The 25,261-nt window shown below is 43.5% G+C and overlaps 1 protein-coding gene across 1 annotated transcript; it reads right to left on the minus strand.

Moving 5' to 3' along the window:
* Window positions 1–558: 558 nt before the first annotated feature.
* On the minus strand, window positions 559–15,633 carry LOC141049572 (aquaporin-2-like). Its single transcript, XM_073546136.1, has 4 exons — window positions 15,227–15,633; window positions 12,930–13,094; window positions 6,411–6,491; window positions 559–2,631 (listed from the first exon to the last, which is right to left on the minus strand). Exons 1-4 carry the CDS (start codon window positions 15,587–15,589, stop codon window positions 2,428–2,430), a joined length of 813 nt encoding a protein of 270 aa, XP_073402237.1. The 5' UTR covers window positions 15,590–15,633; the 3' UTR covers window positions 559–2,427.
* Window positions 15,634–25,261: the final 9,628 nt, after the last annotated feature.

A 25,261-nucleotide genomic window follows, 5' to 3' on the forward strand; every position in this document is an offset into this window, starting at 1 on the left:
CCCCACTGTATATGAAAAAGGACCCCTGAAATAAATTTTATCAATGGACTATGTTGCCCACTGGGTAACAAGTAGTCAGTGCTGGTGTGATGGGACCGTAGTCATAGTGTCTATCAGGGGCCTGAGGAAGCGAGATTAACGCGAAACGCGCATTGAGGAACGTGGCCGAAGTGCAGACAGGACTGATACAATGGGTGAATACCTTATAATGAAATTCTAATTACTATATGCATTATGTCCAAACATGAGCCTTCTGTAAGTAAATGACTATTGATAGTTATAATGTCTATCGACCCATCCTACTGGCACTGACTACTTGTTATCCAGTGGGCAACATAGTTCATTGATAAAATTTATTTCAGGGGTCCTTATTCATATACATGTCTGTCATAGCTATACTAGTTTATAATATTAGAAGATTTCCCATTCTGTTTGACTAACAACACTATTATTATGTCCTGACCTAATCCTCGCGCTATACACCTAGGTATTTAATCACTGATTTGTACATGTACCCATAACATTCCTTTTCTGTTGTTTTTCAATTTTGATTGATTTTGTAGCAGATTTGAATCTGGTTCTCCTTATTACTCATATTATGATGAGTCGCTAATAGATGGGTGCATTGCAAATGTGGAACTGGTATCTTTGTAAAAAGTCAATAGATAATGCATAAGGTTGCGATGTTTTACCCCCTACCTCGTTAATTTCTGCATCTGATCAGTGGGGGTAAGACTCTATCAATCTCATATTGATGATCTATCCTATGGGGAGGTCAATGTTAAGTCATGGTCATCTGCTAAAGTCATGGTCAACGTCTTTAAAGAGTAACTAAACTTTTTTTTTAAAATAACTGTATCCATGATGTAAAGTTACGAAACTTTGGAAATAACTTTATTAGCAATTTGTCGCTATTTATGTAACAATAAATACATGCAAGAGTCTTCCAGTCCTCCGTTTTTTTCTCAGTATATTTCCCTATATTTAGTTGTATTGATATCAGGATGTGCTCATTTAGGGCTCTGATGATGGCAGTGAAATCTAGTTGCTGTCTCCCCCTTTTGAGTATTGAGCTTAGGCCACGGTCACACGTTCAGTATTTGATCAGTATTTTATATCCGTATTTCTCAGCCAAAACCACGAGGGGGACAATCAGAGGAAAAGTATAATAGAAGGACGTCACCACTTCTGCAGTTCTCACCCACATTTGGCTTACAAATACTGGTGTAAAATACTGACCAAATACTGAAGGTGTGAACGCGGCCTCAGTAGAACAATGTCCTGCAGCAGATTATCCATAGAGTTAGGGAGACACAGGTGCTGAGCTGTTCCGTTCACTGCCATCATCTGTACTCTAAATGAGTACATCCTGAAATCAATGCAGCTAAAGTTATACAAATAGTCTGGGGAGCAGCAGGAGTATGGCAGCCATGTACATGCTATATGAGGTATGCTAGTGACAGATTCCCGGAATTCCGCTGCACTTTAATATCAGTAATAAGGCCACAAGATACCGATCACCCAGTGTCTGCTGAACCAAACTCAGAGAGACCTCTGTGATCACCTAAGTTCTGTCCAGTAAACCCAAAGGACATCCACATCTTGTAGCCATGATATTTACATGATATGCATTGATTAAAGTAATATAAACTGGCCTAACTATGTTATAAAAATAATAATATACATATATATAGTAAGAGATATATACCTTCATGGGTGGAGTCTGATTTGAGCAAAACTCTCTCTTATAACTTACCACAGATAACAAAACATCAGTTCAATAATGAAAACGCCACATTAACAAGTCTACATCAATGCATTGCTCATACACTGAAAATACTCAATATCAGTAATCATACTTCTTCCTTCACATTCTCAATCCTATTCCTTTAGGTACATGGATTTAGAAAAGGTTTACTGTACATGGATTAAGCATAGGTTCTAAAATATGCATCTAAAGGTAGGACTTACATTTGTAAGAATAGTAATAAAAATATTAATATTCCTACTATTCTACATAGACGTCATCTAACACAAGGCGAGATTTTAATAATAGAGGACAGGACCATCCCGATTAGGGTACACCTTCTTGCGGTGGGATGGCTTTTATGATTTTTTGATTAAATAACAGTGTTTACTGAGTACCCTATGCATTTCTTTGTACTATTACTATTTACAGCAGGGTATATGCTCATTTTGTTTCTCTCTTAGACTTTGTCTGTTTATTGGCCACAGTGCTAACATGCTCTTACTGTATACATTGCATGTATACCAGCTTATGCTGTGGCTCATTTCTTTGGTTTTGAATTCCTACTAGTCTGTTAGACTTTGTACTGATTTATTCAGTATAGTAAAATAGTGGTATACACGAAGGGTAGACGACAGTCCATTGCATTCATTAAAATTCCACGTTCTTTCTTTGTGACCTTACACTTTATCCATGCTCTTGTGAAAAGAACTCAGCTCCACAGAATGTTTGCGGTGTTCTTCTCGCTCTTGTTCATGTTCTGGGTCATATTTTCCTTGAAGAATTGACAATCTAGCCAAAGCATTCTTTGTATGTGGGACCAGTAAGTAATTGTAGATCAAAGACCCAAAAATTCCACCACACATGGGACCTACCCAAAAGACCTGAGAGTAAGCACAAATACGTTAGTTACCATATTTTTTGGACCATAAGACGCACTTTTTCCCCAAAAGATTTTGGTGGAAAATGAGGGTGCGTCTTATGGTCGGAATATACTTACGAATACTATGGCGGCAATTCCGGTCTGACACTACAGGGCGATGCAGCCTCCCTTCCCAGGTTGGTGTGGCTGTGGTGCTCTGTGGTGCTCCTCTGTGGGGTGGTGGCGGTGGTGCTCCTCCGTGGGGTGGCAGCGATGGTAGGGCTCCACCGCCCCACAGAGCACCAACACCGCTGCCCCATCGAGAAGCACCATAGCCACCACAGCACAGAGGAGCACCAGCGCCGCAGCACCACACCAGCCTGGGAAGAGAAGCACCACCGCCGCTGCCCCACAGAGCACCACCCACAGAGGAGCACCACAGAGCACCACCACCGCCGATGCCCCACAGAGGAGCACCACAGAGCACCGCCGCTGCCCCAGAGAGGAGCAACACCACCACCGCTGCACCTGTTGCAAAATGCTGGCGGTGCACTGCGACACCACAGAGCACCACCACCGCTACACTAGCCTGAGATGGGATTTCCCGGAGGCCTCCGCACCAGCCTAGACCACCGTGATCACTCCTCCACCTGTGACGATTCCCCCCGGCAAGCTAAATTCAGACTGTAAGACGGGCCCCCATTTGACACATAATTTTTTCCCTATTTTCCTTCTGACAAATTTGGGGTGCATCTTATGGTCCGGTGCGTCTTATAGTCCGAAAAATACGTTAATGTTAATTGCATTCAGTTTGAGGACACTTGATATTCAATATACAGCTTGATTATAGTTTCAGATTTTTCTTTTTATGGGAGTGTCTCTCAAAGTAGTATAGGCTGGATGTGAGAAATGTGTATTCAGAGTGTCTTCATTATCTCCTATATCAACGCAGCTTCTATCCTGCATTAATTCCTCTTCATGTGCTTTCTTCCTTTCCAGTAACCTCTGCCCTCCCTGAGGCACTTTCTACTCTTTCCACACAATGGCGATCTGTGTACCCCATCCTCCTTACTGTTGTTATCTCTAACGCTGACAGACGGGAGGGGAGAGCAGAGAGTGCTGTAACATTTTTGAAAAAACACTCTTCTAAAGGACTTACAGTCACTCTGAAGTGGCAAAATAGAAAAGTTATTATGAAGACTGTTTAGAAAGTTGTTTAATTTTACCTTTAGGAAGAAAATGAAAACTAAACTTCTATCTGAAGGTGTACATAGCCTTTAAAGGAGCGCGATTTGGGGATACTGTAGGACACATCATCCACATAAAGCAAGCGGGAGGTTGGTGATTGTGGAAAGAGAGGAGGCGCAGAAGCAAGCCCAGAGATGCCCATCAGACCAGACTGGGGGTATAATAAAAGTTATGTTTTATTTTATGCAGAAGGGATTGGGGACTTACATACAGCTTACAAGAATATTGTAAAATAGGCCGTAAAGGTGGTGGCCGTACTTTACATTTGGAAAAACTGGCGTTGGGTTCCCATTCATTTTTTTTTCTCACATTGAATATGCAGTCTGATCTGCCAGCAGAATGTTGTAGATCAGGGGGTTCGGGACAGATTGATATACAGGTTTGTTGGAAGAGATTCAATACAAAATATATTTTATTCACTCAGAAAGTAGCAATCAGTGGGGTGGGCCTAAGTAGTAAATGACAGCCTTTTCTATACAGGGTGTGCATGTAGAGATCAGTATCAATCATTGATTATGACCACAAGCTCGACTGTAACACACAGAGCAAGCAGGGATTTCATTGAACAAAATAAAAGTAAGGCCACGTACACAGTTCATTATTTGGTCAGTATTTTACATCAGTATTTGTAAGCCAAAACCTGGTATACATGTTCCCCTTCCTGGCCCCATCCTGGTATATATATCCTAGATCCTGGTATATATCCTTTATTCTTGGCCCCACCCTGATACATATCCCCCATCCTGGTATATATGTCCCTTATCCTTGGCCCCATCCTGGCATATATATCCCCCATCCTGGTTTACGTCCCTTATCCTGGGTCCCATCCTGGTATACAGGTACATCGAGCAAAATTAGAATATCATCAAAAAGTTAATTTATTTCAGGTCTTCAATACAAAAAGTGAAACTCATTATATAAAGTCATTACAGACAGAGTGATCTATTTCATGTGTTTATTTCTGTTAATGTTGATGATTATGGCTTACAGCCAATGAAAACCCAAAACTCATTATCTCAGTAAATTAGAATACTTTATAACACCAGCTTGAAAAATGATTTTAAAATCCGAATTGTTGGCCTACTGAAATGTATGTTCAGTAAATGCACTCAATACTTGGTCGGGAGTCCTTTTGCATCAATTACTGCATCAATGCGGCGTGGCATGGAGACAATCAGCCATGTCATCTGCTGGTGTAGATCCACTATGTTTTATCAAGATCAAAGTCAGCGCAGCCGTCTACCAGGATATTTTAGAACATGTCATGCTTCCCTCCGACGACAAGCTTTTTGGAGTTGGAAATTTCATTGTCCAGCAGGACTTGGCACCTGTCCACACTGCCAAAAGTACCAATACCTGGTGTAAAAACAACAGTATCACTGTGCTTGATTGGTCAGCAAACTAGCCTGACATTAACCCCATAGAGAATCTATGGGGTATTGTCAAGAGGAAGATGAGAGACACCAGACCCCACAATGCAGACGAGCTGAAGGCTGCTATCAAAGCAACCTGGGCTTCCATAACCCCTCAGCAGTGCCACAGGCTGATCGCCTCCATGCCACGCCACATTGATGCAGTAATTGATGCCAAAGGAGCCCCAACCAAGTATTGAATGCATTTACTGAACATACATTTCAGTTGGCCAACATTTCGGATTTTAAAATCATTTTTCAAGCTGGTGTTATAAAGTATTCTAATTTACTGAGATAATCACTTTTGGGTTTTCATTGGCTGTAAGCCATAATCATCAACATTAACAGAAATAAACACGTGAAATAGATCACTCTGTTTGTAATGACTCTGTATAATATAGGAGTTTCACTTTTTGTATTGAAGAACTAAAATAAATTAATTTTGATGATATTCTAATTTTGTGAGATGCACCTGTATGTTTTCCATTCTGCAGCTGGTAATGGATAGAATAACGAAACAATTCTACTCACCTTCCATCCTCTCCTCCGCCATACAGTATGCTCTTCTGAAGTCCACAGCCGACTTCAGCATGCAAGCGCCAAGAGTGCATGACGCCATTGCCGTGCACCCCCAGTCACATGCATGCAGATGTCAGTTGCTGGCTTCTGATTAGCTGGCAGCATGTATTGCCGCTCATGGAACCTACAGGTCTCTGTGCCACGATACACTTCAGCTGAATGGGCGTCCGAGGATGCACATCCAGTTGAAGTTTGCGCTGGAGTCGGCGGATCATTCACACAGGCCTCTGCGACCGCGGTTGTTGCGCCCCTGATGACATGGATCAAAAGTGGACATGTCTCCATGACTTTACACTGACACATGGTCCACAAATAAACATGGACATGTGAACAGCTCCATAGACTAAAATGGATATGTGTTATATATGCGAAAAACACAGGCGTTAAGGTTTAGAGTGGCACTTTTTTCCTGCGATACTTATATTTATTTTGTTATTTCATACTCTTTCCTTTTTTTTGTATCCACTCCTGACTTTGACTCAAAAAAGTCCCACCAACACTGAATGCATGCTTCACAGTTTTTAGATGAATCAAGTCTTGTGTTCGCCCCATATGTTCTTACCCAGTGATAATCGTACAATCCCATAATCATTGCAGGACCAAAAGACCTCGCTGGATTCATTGAACAACCAGTGAAATAGATCTGAAAGGAACAAAGAGATGGAACTGTGTCAGAACACAGAGATAAATAAGTATACAATGTACACGGCAAGAACTCAGCAATAAGTAATTTACTCAAATTGAAAGGAACTTTTCAGAAATTTGTGCTTGTGCCATACAAATGAGCTTTCCTTCAGCAGGAAGCACGAGGGCTCTCTAGTACCACGTATTGGAGGTGGCTATGCTGTAAGTGCAAGAGTTAAAGGGAACGAGTCACCAGGTTTTTGCCACCTAATTTTAGAACAGCATAATGTAGAGGAAGAGACTCTGATTCCAGTGATGTGTCACATACTTGGCTGCTTGCTCTAGTTTTGATAGCATCACAGATTTATCAGCAGTAGATTATCATTAGAGGACTTGTAAACCTACTGCCAGGTAGTTCTCCATATTCGTGAGCTCTGTATAACCCTGCCCCCAACTCTGACTGGCATAGTACACTGTGCATAGGCAGAAAGCTGGAAATCTGTGGTGTGGGCGGGGTTATACAGAGCTCAATATTCAGAGAACTGGTAGATCTGCAGCAGATTAAACAGTGATTTTAACAAAATGACAGCAAACAACCAAGTAAGTGATAAATCTCTGACGTCAGGGTCTCTTCCCCTAGATTATGCTGCTCTCAGATGGGATAACAAAAACTGGTGACAAATTCCCTTTAATAATGAGCCTGGAAATATGACAAAAGATACTTAGCCAAACTATGAGGGTCTGCAGATCCTCAGATGAGGATTACTGTCAATAGAAGATTATGTAGAACAAGGAGGATTTTTTTTGCTTGATCCTATAGTTTCCTGACTGATTAGTGGTTCTAAAGGCATTTGGCAGCTGCTTATGTCTCCTGGGTCTGCTCTGCTGAATAAACATTAGCACACACATTCACCATAGCCGAGTGTACTTGGTGTACGTTCATTGGATGATTGCTAAACAGCGATCCGATAGATGCTACTGCTCAGGTGCCACCGGCGCCATTTTGGTGTAGACAAGTTTTTTTCCTCTAGCAAAATGGCGCTGGCGGCGCCTGCCCAGTAGGATCGGCCGATAGATGCTGCTGCGCAGGTGCGACCATCTCCATTTTGAGAAAGATTTTTTTTTTTCCAGAATCAATGTATATGACTAAATAAAACAATTTAATGCATATTATACGAGGGGCTGCTGATAAGTCTTTGGCTTTGTGATCTTTTTTTGTTTCTATGGTAACGAATGTTACATCACATGAAAGCCTTATGTGTCTAATACTGTATATGTTTTCAAAATGTTGTGTTTTTTGCTTATGGCAACAGTGTTTTACGCACACGTGGGGAAACAAAGTGGCGGAGTCTAATGCGATATTCACAGCAAATGAGAGCAGAGGAGTGATAAAATTCTTGTTTCTGCTAGGAAAGTCCACAAAGGATATTCATGGTGATATGTCGCAGACAATGGGGGATCAATGCCCTTCATATGCTACAGTTATGAACTGGGTGGCCAAATGTAAAACAGGCCACTTCAGCACCAACAATGAGGAACAACCTGGACGACCGAGAGTGGTTGTTGTTCTGGAGATGGTCGATGCTGTGCACAACCTCATACTGGAGAATCGGCAAATTTCAGCTAAAGCAACAGCAGACATCATGGGGATTTCCCGTGAACGTGTTCGTGTAATTATCCATGAACATTTGGACATGAAGAAGCTATCTGCAAAGTGAGTCCCCAAATGTTTGACAACAGATCAGAAAAGCATGCGAGTGAAAGCTTCCCGGTCCATTTGTCAGCATTTCCAGACTGATAAGAACTTCCTGGACCAACTGGTCACTATGGACGAGACCTGGATTTATTTGTATGACTCTGAAACCAAGGAGCAGTCAAAAGAGTGGAGGCACAGTGCATCGCCTCGTCCAAAGAAGTTCAGGGTGCAAAAATCAGCCACTAAGGTGATGACGTCTGTGTTCTGGGTTAAGGAGGGCGTGCTGCTAGTGGACTACCTTCAAAAGGGTTCCACCATCAATGCAAGGTATGACACTGAACTTCTGGACCAATTGAAGGCAGCTCTGAAGGCCAAAAGCATGGCAAGCTGCCCAAAGGAATCATGCTCCTGCAAGACAATGCCTCCGCTCACACTGCAAAAGCGACCAAGGCAAAACTGGCCGAGCTGGGCTTCCAGCTGGTTGACCACCCACCTTATTCACCAGATCTAGCTCCCGCTGCCTGCCTGCTGGATGTGATTTTTTTTCAGTACATATAATAATCATTATGTAACCTAGGGGGCAGGTCATTTAGGGATCAGTGACGTGTCAGAAGCCATACTGGTGAATACCTAATCAGCGCACCACATGAAGACCCCCCCACAGGCCGCCCCGGAGCACGAGCATATCATTAACTCTCAACTGAAAATAAAGATTAAGCAAAAACCACAAGACGGATTTCATCAACCAAGGTATCATTTTAATCAATGCAGGGGGAGGAGCGCCGAGAGATGGCTGCTCTGGCATGAGGCTCCTGAGTTTTTTAGTTTTTTACCCCGTTTAATTGTTAATGGACCGGTGTCTTTCTGTCCTCGTGGAGCTCCGTGCCTGGATTCAGCTGGGAGAGAGTGAAGCTGCTGGCTGCCTGCCTTGTACCCATTTCCAGCATGCAGATGATCCCAGGATAGGAAACCTGGTGGAGTGTGCGGTGCTGGAGTTGTTCTGGAGATCTTGTGGTCCACATGGAGCTGTAGGGCTACAGGATTCGGCAGAGCTGGGAGTAGTGTGGAGACTGCGACCAGCTGGGACTGGTGTCTTTCTGTCCTCGTGGAGCTCCGTGCCTGGTTTCAGCTGGGAGAGAGTGAAGCTGCTGGCTACCTGCCTTGTACCCATTTCCAGCATGCAGATGATCCCGGGATAGGAAAGCTGGTGGAGTGTGCGGTGCTGGAGATGTTCTGGAGATCTTGTGATCCAGGTGGAGCTGAAAGGGAGAGCTGGGCAGGTTTGGACTGACTGTTGGCGTGTCCCCTGATGTCCCTGTCTTGTTGCACCCATGCCCTCCCCCCCAGCAGTGCTGGGAGCACCCTTTATGGAAAGTTGTACATTTAACTCTGCTAAGCTGTGACTGTTCAGTCTTTATAGCTACAAGCTGAGTGTAGTCATGGCCACTGCACTCTGTAAACCTACTCTTATGATTTCAAGGGACGATTTATTATTCTGGAATCATCCGCAATTTCTCATGGACTCCCCTTCTTGGAGCATGATTGCTAATTCAACAATTGAGTACATAAAATCCATTACTTCTGTGAAACCTGTGGAGGTGTACTGCAAGAGAGGTAGGAGAGGAGGAGTCCTGGCACGCCTTCGGAGGAGAGGGTTCAGAACAGCTCTTCCTTCACTCCACTTGGCTAATGTCCGTTCCTTATCTAACAAAATGGAGGAACTGAACTTACTTTGTAACATGAGATCTGATATGGCCAATTCAGCTGCTCTTTGTTTTACTGAGACCTGGTTGAATGACACCATCCCTGATTGTAGTCTGGATCTACCTGGTTTTGTTATCTACAGAGCTGACCGTGATTGTGTAGCTTCAGGTAAACAAAGGGGGGGTGGGGTATGTCTCTACATCAACACTAGCTGGTGCTGTGATGTTAACATACTGGGAAAAGGTTGCTCTCCAGATCTAGAGTTCCTTGCACTCAATTGTAGACCATTTTACGCTCCAAGAGAGTTTTCATCTATGGTTCTGGTTGCAGTATATATTCCCCCTCAAGCATCTGTTAAAGCTGTTATTGGTGAATTAGCTTGCAAAATATCAGAATGGGAGAAAGGATCTCCTGAAGCATTTGTGATCGTAATGGGGGACTTTAACAAAGGAAAACTCAACCTGGATCTCCCCAAATTTACTCAACATATAAACTGCTTCACGAGAGAGAACAATACGCTTGATCACTGCTATACTGTCTTAAAAGGGGCCTACAGGGCAGTGAGGAGAGCAGCAGTGGGCTTATCAGATCATTGTCTAATTCATTTAATTCCAGCCTACAGGCAAAGGTTGAAAACATCCAAACCTACAGTTTATACAAAGAAGACATGGTCTGAGGAGGCAAAATTGCAACTACAAGCATGCTTTGAATGCACGGACTGGGAGGTATTCCAGGAAACATGCTCGGGTCTGGATGAATGGGTTGATGCAGTGTCCTCATATATCCGTTTTTGTGAAGACACGTTTATTCCATCCAAATCTGTCCACTTTCGGGGAAACAACAAGCCGTGGTTTACAAATAAAGTCAGGTTGATCCGTAAGAGAAAAGAGGAGGCTTATAAAGCAGGCGATATTACTGAATTCAAGAAACTTAGGAATTCGCTATCTAAAGAGATCAAGTTAGCCAAACACGAGTATGCAAAGATTCTGGAGGAAAGGTTCTCATCAAAAGATACTAGATCTGCATGGAGAGGATTAAGAGAGGTCACCAATTATAAAAGCCACCCCACTATAGTGAACCCCAGCAGAAGTCTGGCAGCAGAGTTAAATGAATTCTACTGCAGATTTGAGGCAAGCTCTACACACAGTGGCTATTCATCTCTAAGCTCCTCAGTCTGTTCATATAAAGATCATTCATTGTGCAACACCCAAGTAGTGATCTCCGAGGCAGAGGTGATACGCATCCTGAAGGGACTTAAGGTCAAAAAGGCACCTGGCCCTGATGGTGTATCTCCAATGTGTCTGAAAGTATGTGCTACCCAGCTTGCCCCTATACTGACAAATATATACAATGTGTCACTGAAAGAGTGCGTTGTACCTCAGTGTTGGAAAAATTCCACAATTATCCCTGTCCCCAAGAAAGTGGGATCCTCTGAGTTGAACGACTATAGACCAGTAGCACTCACATCTGTAGCTATGAAAGTCTTCGAAAGAATTATGATGTCCCACCTGATAAAATTCACGCAGAAGCTATGGGACCCGCTTCAGTTTGCCTATAAGGAGAATCGTTCGGCAAACGACACTGTCAATCTGGCACTGAAGTACATTTTGGATCATACAGATGAACGGCACTCATATGTCCGGATTCTTTTCATGGACTTTAGCTCAGCGTTCAATACCATTGATCTGAATTTACTTCATAAGAAAATGGTAGCTCTTGGAGTCCCTCTCAACTTATGCTTGTGGATTTATAACTTCCTGACAGCCAGGATACAGAGTGTAAAAGTTGGACCATTCACTTCGGACACCTTGGTCACAAACATCGGGGCACCTCAGGGGTGTGTTTTGTCCCCGTTACTGTTTTCTCTCTATACGAATGATTGCATCTCTTCAGCAGACTCAGTAAAAATCTTGAAATTTGCCGATGATATGACACTGATTGGTCTCATCAGGGGAAATGCTGAAGACTTGTATCGGAGTGAGGTGGAAAGAATATGTGACTGGTGTAAAGCCAATAATCTTGTACTCAACACTAAAAAAACTGCTGAGATGGTTGTGGATTTTAGGAAAGATCAACATGAGATACTTCCAATCTACATCCATGACGAAGTGGTTCTTAGGGTCACAGAGACCAAATTCCTTGGTGTTATCATCTCTCATGATCTTAAATGGGGGAAAAACGTGGATGCTGTTATAAGAAAAGCACAACAGAGGATGTTCTTCCTGCGTCAGCTGAAAAGATATGGTTTGTCTAAGAATCTGCTGATCTTATTCTTTAATGCTGTCATCAGATCTGTGATTTGTTCCTCTCTGATAGTCTGGTATGGGGGAGCCACTGCACATGACAAACTCCGCTTACAAAGGACTTTCAGAACAGCAGAGAGAATTATAGGCTCCCCCCTGCCTAAAATCCAGGATCTTTATGATAAGAGTATTCGATCCCACGCATTGAAAATTTCATCCGATCCCTCTCACCCGGGACACTCCTCATTCCAACTACTCCCTTCAGGACGTCGCTTCAGAGTCCCCAAATGCAGCACCAACCGCCATATGAACAGCTTCTATCCACTCTCTGTTCAACAATTAAATCGTCATGTGTAGACTATATACTGTATCTGTCTTGTTAGATGTTACTTGTTGTATCTGTTGTTATATATTATGTTGCCTCTTTGCCACAAAGAATTCCTTGTATATATGTAATATGTACTTGGCGATAATAAATTTGATTGATTGATAGATTGATCAATAACGTCGCCGACCTGACCCTGTGTGTAGGTTACTGTGCACAATCCTGCTGATAGTTTCCCTTTAAATTACCTGTCAGTGGAGACTTAGGGGACCACCATAAACATTGAAATGAATGGTGTCAACTGACTTTAATGTGTCTGGGTGCCTTTAGGATTTCCAGAATATGTAAGTGATAAATAACCATACGGGACGACTAAAAGAATTGCAACATATATTCATTAGACTGGGGGACTGGCTGGTGGGCGCAGTCATACTCATGCTCAAATTTAAAGTTGTGCAAATATTTTTGATTAATTATTTGCTTACATACCCCAAGTAGATGTCCTAAAGTAACTGAAAGTCCAATGGATAAAGCTGGAGATCCGATGTTGTCTGATCTTCTGCTGTCTGTTGTAGCAAAAACACACAAGACGAGCTGCATGGTGAGGAACAGCTCCACCGCCACCGCTTGCCCCGCAGTTGTTTCCTCATTGATCTGGAAACACACAGTATTGAAATAAATGTGAATGGCTGCCATACCCTCATCTGCTATGGTTATTACCCTAAGAAGCAACCCCCTATATGAACATTACACTGTATCGCCGAGAATTTTGGTGCAGAACTAGCCAGCAAAAATTGCTACCCACACGGCACCAAGCATCTCATTTACATAAGAAACTAAAGAAGGATGACTGCAAAACTAAGCAATGGTGCCAAAATGCTAAATCATGTCAATTATCAGGCAAACAACCACGTTGAGTACTATATTTCTGCTGTTCTCATTTTACCCTATGCTGTATGGACAAGGATATCCTACTGCTTCCTGGAAACTGTCAACAAGCTGCTGTTGATGGATCTGTTATAATATTACATACTGTCTTAAAATGAGTCTTCTTGGTGCTTTTTTACATAATGGTGTAGGGCTCATACTCACTTGCGAGAGACTCACACGATTCTCGTGCGAGTCTCTTGCATGAAAACCCGGCACTGCTGCCGGTACTTGGACCGGAGCGTGCGGCTACATGTATTTCTATGCAGCCGCATGCTCCGGTCCCAGTGCCGGCGGTAGTGCCAGATTTTCATGTGATAGACTCGCACCAGAATCATGCGAGTCTCTCGCAAGTGAGTATGAGTCCTTAGTGTGGGTCTTCAGCTTTACCAAATGCCCTATGAATCCTAATGTAATTCAGTCACTAAGTCACTACAAATAGGCAACAATCCCGAAACTCTGATGAACCACCCAGAAATTGTACTGGCCTGTGTGCTGATGTCCATGCAATGTTTCAGTCCTTATTACTGTGCATTTATTCAATAACCCCAAAAATATGAAGGCCTCAAATATTGGCACTTCCAATTCAATTACTAAACCTTCATGTAAACAGAAGTCTTTGCCACATATATTAAAAATATATATTTTATTGTGAAAAAATTCTTTTGAAAATATTATTCTTTTAAAAATTATTCCGTAGCAGTTACACACTTGAGAATACACATGGTTTGTTCTTCCACCCTAATGCTTCGCACTGCTTGAAAAAGTCCCTAAGAGAGCTGAAACGTTCCGCAGACGAGGGAAAAGAAAAAATCTTCGCTTGCTCAATGCACTGTGTGAATTGCAGCCTATCTTTATAGATCGTATATTGTAGCAAGAGGATACAGAGTCGGGGTCCTGTGCCTCGCACCGTCTGCTGTAGACATGGTGCTGCTTTATTTTGGATATTCAGTTCGGTATTTTTAAATGTGCTGATTTATGGGCTTTGTTATGGTACATAAGCAATAGTCACATTAGAAATCAGCCATCATAGCCAGCCTTCTTGTTGATGATTTCAATTAACTGATGGATTTATTTGCTTTTTAAAATAATATAACAGGAAACTAAAAAATTGCACAAATATTAAACAAGTAATTAGATATTAAGAAGATATATATTTTTATTTGGGGAAAATAAGGCAGCGTCTGTCCAATTAGCAAACAGCAAATAACATAGTAATATATAGATGTAGTAATATGTATATTATTCATAATATATATATATATATACATAATATGTATATACACACACACATTGGCATATAATACTGTATATATAGTATTTCATATTATATATGTAGATGTGTGTATATCTATCTATTTGTATACAATATACAGTAAATATACCGTATATTAAGATATTAAGATATACATTTATACATATCTACTTAAAATACTATATACACATAGTAACTAATTATATATATATACATATCTATATATGGTAATTAAGATATATATATATTCATATACAAAGTGTAGATTTAGGAATTCTATAAATTCCAAATTTAAAGTGTAATCAATTATTCATACTTTTAAAAAAACTTTTCATGTGTCATGAGAAATGTCAGAAGTTATGATTAGCGGAGGTCCAGACGTTGACCCCACCATGCCCAGGCGTTGACCCCACCATGCCCTTAAATGAAGCTGAGCACATCTGCTTCTCTGTTTTAGAGATTGGTGGGAGTCTCAGAACTGGAACCTCCAATCTACCTAACTTATCAAAACTTCTGACACGCCACTATGACATATCTAAAGTTTTTTTTACAAGTACATTTACATTTTAAATGGTTCCCACGTTGCTACCCATCGTTCACTCACCGAGTTAATGGAAAGATTCCCTCGTACTTTGGGCGCGGTGAACTCATAGAGTAACCCAGCTCCGGCCACAGCTCCCAACATCTGAGCTAAGATGTAGAATACACATTTCAGGAAGGAGATCTGTGATGCCACCAGGAATGCCAGCGTCACTGCAGGATTCAGGTGAGCTCCACTAACGTGCCCTATTACCTGGACAAGGGTCCCTATTGCCAAACCAAAGGCTAGAGAGATTTGTAGAATACTTGGAAGTGCAGATGGCCATGGCAATGCACAACCAAGACCAAAGAATACAAATATAAGTGTGCCTAAAAATTCGGCCAGGATAGCCCGTGAGAAGGCCCCTGAGCACACGTTTTTTAACATGGCTTATATGGCTATGCTCCAACTCCCATAGACTCTAGTGTGGATTTCAGTGTTCTGCTAAATGCAGACATGGCCTTCTGGTAGGTATATATCTCTTCAGGGTGGAGGGAGAATTCCACAAGCAGGCGTGGCAATGAGCTATTCATATCAATTAGAAATTTTCCCATACTAGACTAATCAAGTAAATAATTATATGTCTTGATACATTTCTTTAACTCTAGGTTACAGCAGATGAAAGTAATTGCAGAAATGGATACTATTTTTCCTGGAAATACTAATGTCAGTCAAAGGGCATCTGCCCACTTTTTTTTTTTACCATTTTAAATCTGATTTATAAATAAAAAGACTGTGAATTACTCTTTTTTTCCCCTAAAGCCCCACTTCAGCATTTTTTTTTTATTTCGGCGCTGGAGTAGTGCCGCTAATCTAAGTTCCCTGACCCTAGTCTTATACTCACCACTTGCCATCTTCAGCTCTTCCTGGTACCACCTCAGTTTCACAGCCATCTTGTGACCCCAATTTCTCACTGACTGGAAACCTGGGTGGAATAAACATTACAGCCAATGTCCAACTTCGGGAACAACGGTGGTATGTTGCTTCACGGTGAGCTTTTATGGTTGATTCAACCCCTGGATGCAATGCACGTACTATAAATCCCATATACATTAGGCCCGCAGGACCTTGACAAGTTAAGATGATTTCATAAAAAGAGTGTCAATCGTTTTTTCCATTTCAGATATGAATCCTGATGTTTTTTATCTACCCCTCTTGTAATTCCTTAAAGGGGCTTTTCCCATTAACAAAGTTCATTTTAAGCAACACTCTACTCAATAGATCTTGGAATAATAATAATTAAAAAAAACAGCAGAAAAAAGGCAGCACCGCTTACCTGCCCAGGTCTTTGAACAAATGCACTTCAGGATGCAGGCAGCCCATATAGCAAGATGTTGGCAACACAGGTGCAATATACTAAATAGACAGACACTCACCACCTACCCATTCCTGGAGGGGTGACTGCACAATAGAGGCCTGTATAGGGCGCTGTTCACATAAAGGTACCGTATTTTTCAGACCATAAGACGCACTTTTTTCCCAAAAATTTTTTGGGGAAAATGGGGGTGTGTCTTATGGTCGCAATATACTTACAAATCCTGTTGCGGCGGTCCCATAGCGGCGGTCCCAATGCAGCCTCCCTGTGCTCTGTGGTGCAGTGGGGTCGGGGCTCTGTAGTGTGGCTGCAGTGGGGCTCTGTGCTGTGTGGGGGGCTCTGCCGGCATTTCGTTAAAGCCCGAAAGCCCCCCGCAGCTCCGTTGCCGCAACACGGTGGCCTCCAGAAAGATGGCCGCCGGGAGCGGCGCATACTCAAATTCAAATCTCGGCAACGAGATCTCGTCCCGAAATTTCGTCTCCCGAGATCTCGGGACAAGATCTCGGGACAAGATCTCGTTGCGGAGATCTGAAACTGCACAGCGGCCATCTTTCCGGAGGCCCCTGGCGGCCATCTGTCCGGAGGCCTCCGCATCTCAGCAACGGAGCTGCGGGGGGCTTTCGGGCTTTAACAAAATGCAGGCGGAGCCCCCCACGCAGCACAGAGCCCCGCTGCAGCCACTCTACAGAGCCCCGACACCACCGCACCACAGAGCACAGGGAGGCTGCATTGGGACCACCGCCACGGGACCGCCGCAACAAGATTTGTAAGTATATTGTGACCAAAGCACAGCCACACCACAGAGCACAGCCATCTCACGGACACAGCCACCCCACAGAATACAGCCACCCTACAGAGCACAGCCACCCCATGGACACAGCCACCCCACGGACACAGCCACCCCACAGAGCAAAGCCACCCCACGGACGCAGCCACCCCACAGAACACATTAATTGGTAGGCTATGAGTGGCTGTTTATTTAGTATTTTGCACCTGTGTTGCTAACATCTTGCTATATGGGCTGGCTGCATCTTGTAGTGCATTTGTTCAAAGACCTGGGCAGGTAAGCGGTGCTGCCTTTTTTCTGCTGTTTTTTTGAATTTTTGGAGGATTTTAGTTCTCTTTTTTGTGGCTTTGCTATTAGTTTAATAATAATAATTTCCACAATTGCTAGAGATTAAAAAATGTTCCTGCGCTAAGATAATCTTATAAATGTGCCCCTGCTGTGTACTGTGTAATGGTCGTGTCTGACCATACAGGAACATGGGTCTGATCATACCACAGCTCCTGGGCACGTTTATAAGATTATCTCAGCACAGGAACATTTATTTTCATAACAACCAATTGTGGAAATTATTATTATCCCAAAATCTATTGGTTAAAATCAACTTTGTTTGTGGGAAATCCCTTTTAAAACAAGGAGAAATGGATGAATAAAGCAGAGGCCAGAGATGAAGACAGCAGAGAGCTGGATAAAGAGACGTATAATTCACGTCAGCCTGGTTTGTTCTTACAAGCGTCAATGTTGGAATCTGCAGAGTATTTATTGAATAAACCCAGGCGCATAAAGTTATTTAGGCAGTTTATTATTCATTGCTGCTTCTTGTACCTAAAGTTTTGTCTTCATTATCTCTGAATTTATGACTTTCTTCTGATCAGAATTGTTCTTTGTACTATAAATAAATCTGTAATAGCATGAGGCCTGCCTTTCTTTACTTTTTCTTCACATACTTTCTTTCCTGGAGTTGATCTTTTAGCTTTAATGAAGGGTTGCTATTTAAAAAAATGAATTGAATGTACTGAACATGAATTATGTGAGTTATTTTAAATGCGGTAACTGATATCTTATTGGAAGAGCCATGCGCTGCAGTGATGCAGGTCCAAGTTCATATATTCAGTGTTTACATATTGTAGTGTTTAGAGAGCAGCTTTAATTTGCTAACTCTAGAATGTGTGGAAGGATCCCAGAAAACTGGGAGACTTCTGTACTCCCCGGTAGAGTTAGCAAATCTCCCAGAAAGCTTAAGAAATGGGGAACACCTCTGAACTTTTCACGTGTCTGGAAAAGTCGCCTTTCTTTTCACCTCCAACATGTCAGCATGTCCTCTTGGATTTAAAATAATAGGAATGCAAACCTGGTGAGGATTCCTGTTCGTCGCAGTATGGTGAAATTGTTGCTTATGTAACTTGATGTGTTTTATGCATCGATTAAATGGAAATTAAGAATTTGAGAATACATTGAATCAAGGATAAAAATGCATAGGCTCGGGAGCAATGAGCAGAGTACGGACAACGGCTGTTTTGCTCTCCTGCGCTTCAACGAGTCCTAAGTTAAGGACCCGTTGAAGCGCAGGAGCGCAAAACGGCCGTTGTCTGTACTCTGCACATTGCTCCCGAGCCTATGCATTTTTATCCTTGAGTAAAAGTTTTCTACATTGGAACGGTGAGTGAGATTCTTTTCTTCCTATTTGTATATTGGATTTTTGTCTGTTCTTTAAGGATTGAGCACTCGCTCAACAAGGGTTATGGTGTTCCATAAAGGTGTGTGAAAGGTACCTTCTGGCATTATGCAGAGGTAGGGTGGCGCAGCAGTGCCGAATCTATTCTCTATTGTTGGAATACATAGATTATAAACAGAAGAAAATGTGTGTGTGTTTTTTCTTTGATTATTATATGAACACATGGAGGAAGAGTATTGAGTATCCGGAATATCATACTACTGCACCAGGTGTGGAGGTTGGTCACTTGTTTCATCCTTCACAAGTTTTAAATACAGGGAGAGGTACAACAGGTAAAGTATTCCCCCCCCCTTGGCTTTTTACCTATTTTGTTACATTACAACTTGTTTAAATATTTTTGTAATCTGATTTGTGTGTGATGTATGAGCATATGAGCACTAAATAGTCTAAGTTGGTGAAGTGAGAAAAATATAGTCATAAATAAAATTTATGGGATTAAATAACTAAAGTTAGCATTTGCATATATTTACCACCTTTTTGCAATGAAGCCCCTAAAAGTTTCTAGTGCAGGCAATTACCTTCATTTGTCACATTCTTAGTGAGAGGACCTCCGCCTGTTTGCAATCTAAGTGTCCCATGGTCTGTCAGTATATACACACTGTTACTGAAAGGCCACAGAGGCTGCAACACCATTAAGCAAGAGGCATCACTAACCAAACAACAACATGAAGACCAAGGAGATCTCCAAACAAGTCAGGGACAAATTTTTTGAGAAGTACAGGTAGGGTTGGGTTATAAAAAATATTCCAATCTCTGATGATCCTAGAACATCATCAAATCCATTATCATCAAATGGAAAGAACATGGTACAACAACAAACCTGCCAAAAGAGGACGTCCACCAAAACTCTAAGCCAGGGCAAGGAGGGCATTAATCAGAATGGCAGCACAGAGACCAAAGGTAACCCTGAAGGAGCTACAGAGTTCCCGAGCAAAGACTGGACTATAAGCCATACACTCCATAGAAGTGACCTTTATGTAAGAGTGGGAAGAAAAAGGCCTTACACACAAAAATTGTAAAACTCATTTTGAATTTGCAAAGAGACATGTGGGAGACTCCCCAAATGTATTCAGCTAGGTGCTGTGGCCAGATGACGCCAAAATTGAGCTTTTTGGCCACCAAGGTTTACACTATGTCTGGTGCCAAACCAACACAGCTCATCACCCCAAGAACAGCATCCTCACAGTGAAACATGGTGGTCTCAGCATCACGCTGTGGGAATGTTTTTCAGTATCAGGGCCAGTGAAAATGGTCCGAGTTGAGGGGAACATGAATGGTGCAAAATACAAGGATATTCTTGAGCAAAACCTGTTTCAGTCTGTCAGTAATTATAAACTGGGGCAGAGGTTCAGCTTTCAACAAGAAAATGACCCCAAGCATAATGCTAAAGCAACACTCGAGTAGTTTAAGAGGAAATGTCTAAATGTTTTAGAGTGGCCTAATGAAAGTCCAGACCTTAATCCAATTGTGAATTTGTGGTCAGACTTGAAGATTGCTGTTTACCAGAGGAAATTATCTAACTTGAAGGAGCTGGAGCAGTTTTGTCTTGAGGAATGGACAAAAATCCCAGTGGCAAGATGAGCAAAGCTCATAGAGACTCATCTAAAGCGACTTTGTGCAAATTGCTGCAAAAAAAGCTCTACAAAGTACTGACTTGGGGGGGTGAACAGTTATGCACACTGAACTTTTCACTTATTTTAACCTATTTGTTATTAAAGCACTTAGTGTTCTTAGCCATCAATATTTCTTTCATGGCCATCACAGAGTATGCTGCTCGAAAAAATTTACACTATACAAAGTATAATAGCCCACAATGAATTCCTCCAAAATACCACCCAGGCATGCACAACACGATGCTCCCACAGTACCCCCAACTCATGATGCTAGCACAGTAGCCCAAAACAGTGTGAGGGAGCACCGGGGCCGTAGTCGTGGCTGAGAATTTTGAGTCTTGCGTGCCCTGGTCTCCCGTCACATACAAAGAACGTCCTTTAGTCAGTGTACTTGCCACTCTGCTCTCCACACCTTCAGGGTCTCCTCTGTGTTGCTGAAGACCCTCTCCATATGATTGCGCACAAACAGAGACACAGTCCAGATGTAACTTACAACGTGGAACTTTACTTCTTTCTCTTCGCAGCACATCCCTATTAGATACAACATCAGCATAAGATTCCATACAGACCACATTCTCCACTTTCCCTGCACTCCTTCCTACGTCCTTCAGTATGAGCCTGGGTTGTACCATCTCATCTGATACTGCAGCATCCTTCCTGTTAAGACTCGCTACACTCAGGAGCTCCCTCGTCCATTTTGCCCCAGACATGAGGGTGTCTGCCCATGCAGTAAGCTGCCACATTTTAGAGTGCCCTGCATCCCCGTACTGTTGTGACCTCTGCTGTAGCTTCTGTTCCACCACTGCTGTCATCATTGCTGCCTCGGCGGCACTTCTGGCCCTGTGGGCCCTGGACGGCTGGGTTCCTTGCCTGAAACGTTGCGAAGCCGTCTGCTCTATACAGGCTCTATGGCCCTACTGCCTAGGAATAGGATAACCCTCTAACTTATCCACGGCTGGCTCCTCCTAAATAACTAAGCACCCCATCTAGTGTCCAATTCGGGGTACTACACTTTCCCTAACCTACAGCATAATATACATCTACAGCAATACAGTATACCGCACTATTTACAGTAACTTACATTATCAACAGAATATATACATGGCAGCATAACATTTAGTACACCCCTTACATTCCTCCTCGCTTTAACAATGGTCGTCCCTGACCATTCACATATAACAACTTTATTATTACAGCATATTACTCCCCACGGGGAGGCAATTGAGAAAGAACTATACTGCTCAACATGAGCAAAGCCTCTTTTGATGACACATGAGAGTTCTTTCTTTCTTGAGGGGTGCCTGACACACAGTCCTACAGGTAACACCAAAAGTACTGAACAAATTTACAAACATGTGACCCCACTGGTAGGTCAACAGTCCATAGGGGAAGGCGTCCCCCTCCCTTTGTGCATGGCATGGTCCCATAATTCACGTGTGTGCTGCCTGGTCCTGCAACACAGTGTGTTGCTACAGCTGCACACGGTCTGTTAGTCCAAGGACCCATCACTCCACAAGGTTAAAGTCCTGCTATCCAGCAGAAATTGCGCAACAGACGCAGCAAAGCTAAAAATTAATCGCAACAGTTACTCCTGGCCATACCGGTCATATTACCCCCGACTCTGTGAGTGTTCAAGGGCTCCTCTGCCCACAGGGATGCGAAACAGTCCCATATATTCCTTTATTTTATCCAACATCATATGGTGCAACGCGCACCAAAATTTTTCTCATCAGGAAGTTTCTTATAGTTTAACGGCACACGTCCTGTGCCGCTTTATTCGAAATAACATTCCATGCACGTGTTCAGGCTCATGAGGGCTCTGCAGCCACAGAGTCCTTAGGCTGCCAAGATGTAGCAGAGGCAGTGGTGGGCTGGGAGGTATATGGGGAACAGGGGACTGACCGAACTTGGTCTGGGCCTATGTACAGCTCCAAGTCCTTCTCTGAACAAAGTCACTGTCACTGCAAAGTAACCCCTGGGGCAGTCCTCTTTATAGAAGGAAACCCAGTCTCCTTCATCTAGGGGTCTCCCAAACTTTACAGAGGCGGCGTTGACTTATATCTTATCATTGGTACCTGTCTTACGTATGAAACCAAAGCCTTGATCGACATTAGTATAGATTAGCTGGCCGCGAGTGCAATGGCTGGCCATAGCGCCCCCACCTGGTCAGTGCAGCTCCACCCAGATCTCCTTTTCCCGCTGCTTCTTCCTATCAATCACACCCACAATCCAGGCGGACTGTCTGGGGGATGGAATGGGCCCTCTGTCGCCTGATGAAAATATGATGCACCCAATGATGTACCAGCGCTGATTGTAGATCTGGCCTCCTGAGTACAGTGACCATGCGACAAGTCAAGGGGCCTTGGATTGCTATGCTGTAGCCTGCTCCACAGAATACGAGACTGGGGGACAGACTAGCCTTCCGAGGTGAGGCGCCGGGGCAAAGACCAACCCTCCAGAGTCAAGGGCTGAGGTGTACTCAACACCTCCGGTATCAGCAGCCTGTGCGTGCCCATCCCGCAACCGTTGGATTCCCCCGCAGCCGCAGCTGTGCAGTCCGACTCCCTAGGCTGAAGTTCCAGCTTTGCCTTTACTTCTGGCGTGAGTTCCACCGGGGCGGTCGTTGTTTACTGTCCGCCGGCCCCCAGCTCCTGACAAATCTGTTCTGGTTCCCAGCGAAGATGTTCCATCTCCCAATGGTGTGGCCCCTGTAGGTGATGTTCCTGCTCTGGAAGATGTTGCAGCTGCAGCTCCACAAGAAGAGGTTCCGGCCCCCCGTGGATGTCCCGGCTCCTGAAAATGTTGTTCCTGCTCCGGAAGGTGTCTAAGCTCTGACTCCGCAAGAAGAGGCTCCGGCTCCCACTGATATTCCGGGTCCGGCAGCCACTTGTACTGCTCGGGTGAAAGCACTGGAAATTGGTGAGTCCAGAACTTGTCCACAACTCCACCTTGCCATCCGGGTCGGGTCCTCTCCTCTCCTTGCCTCCGTTTCCATTCCACGTGGCCTACACCCCTGCAATGGCAAGTGCAGGAGTGGTCCATCGCCTCCGGTGCCGTGTCTCGTAATGGAACTGCGCAGTTACACGCAAGGTTTTCTTGTGGGCCTCACCCGTTCCAAGGTGGGGTCGATTACGGCCACACCACCCATTTGCTAGCAGTCTGTAGCAGAGGGCGAGGGCTTTTTTTTCTCTGGCGCACCTTCTATAAGTGGAGCGAGGGACATTGCTGGACAGAATTTCGCGCTATCTCTCTGTGGTCATGCCCACGAAAGGTGTCATCATAGTTGTCATTCTCCTTATTGGCACCATTGTTCATCATCTGCAAGGCCGCCATCTTAGTCACCAACAGTGTCAATCAAGTACAAAGTTTCAATAGTCACATCCAGCATTTCAATATCTTCTTTCTTCACAGCATCTCCGCTTCGCAAGGCTGTGGGATACTGCCGGCTACACCAAGTGTGAGGGAGCGCCAGGGTCATGGTCGTGGCTGAGAATTTCAAGTCTTGTGCGCCATGATCTCCAGTCACATACAAAGAACGTCCTTTAGTCAGTGTACTTGCCTCTCTACACTCTGCACCTTCAGGGTCTCCTCTGGGTTGCTGAAGACCCTCTCCATACGATTGCGCACAAACAGAGACACAGTCCAGATATAACTTACAATGTAGAACTTTACTTCTTTCTCTTTGCAGTACATCCTTATTAGATACAACATCAGCATAGGGTTCCATACAGTCCACATTCTCCACTTTCCCTACACTCCTTCCTACGTCTTTCATTATGTGTCTGGGTCATAACATCTCGTCTGATACCGCAGCATCCTCCCTGTTAAGAATCACTACACTCAGGAGTTTCCCCGTCCGTTTCACCCCTGACATGAGGGCATCTGCACATGCAGTAAGCTGCCACATTTTGGAATGACCTGCATCCCCATACTGTTGTGAGCTCTTCTGTAGCTTCTGTTCCACCACTGCTGTCACCACTGCTGCCTCGGCTGCACTTCTGGCCCTGTGCTCCCTGGACAGCTGGGTTCCTTGCCTGAAACATTGCGGAGCTGTTCGCCCTATACGGGCTCTATTTCCTTACTGCCTAGGAATAGGAAAACCCTCTAATTTATCCATGGCTGGCTTCTCCTAAATAACTAAATACACTAATGTGCCCCATCTAGTGTCCGTTTCGGGGTACTACACTTTCCCTAACCTACAACATAATATACAGTACATCTACAGCAATACAGTATACAGCATTATTTTACACTAACTTACATTATCAACAGAATATATACATGGCAGCATAACATTTAGCACACCCCTTGCAACAGCATGATGTCCCCAAAGTGCCACCATCACAATATGATTTCCTAAAGTGCCCCCCACACAACTTGTTGCTCCTGGAGTTTACCCATAGACATTATGAGGCTCCCACAGCGCCCCCTCCCCCCAAAAGTATGATGTCTACACAGTGTGATGCATCCACAGTGACCCACTCCAACAGTATGAGGCCACTTGTAAACTTCCCACATTAACTTGCTTCCAGAGCCCACCTACAGCATGATGGCTGTCTACAGACAAACAATGAGCAAATACCTTGCAGTAAGTGAGTTAATAGTAATAGTA

The sequence above is a fragment of the Dendrobates tinctorius genome, unplaced genomic scaffold, assembly GCF_039654945.1.
Source record: "Dendrobates tinctorius isolate UK_male_01 unplaced genomic scaffold, ASM3965494v1 ptg000145l, whole genome shotgun sequence".
Taxonomy (NCBI): Eukaryota; Metazoa; Chordata; class Amphibia; order Anura; family Dendrobatidae; genus Dendrobates; species Dendrobates tinctorius.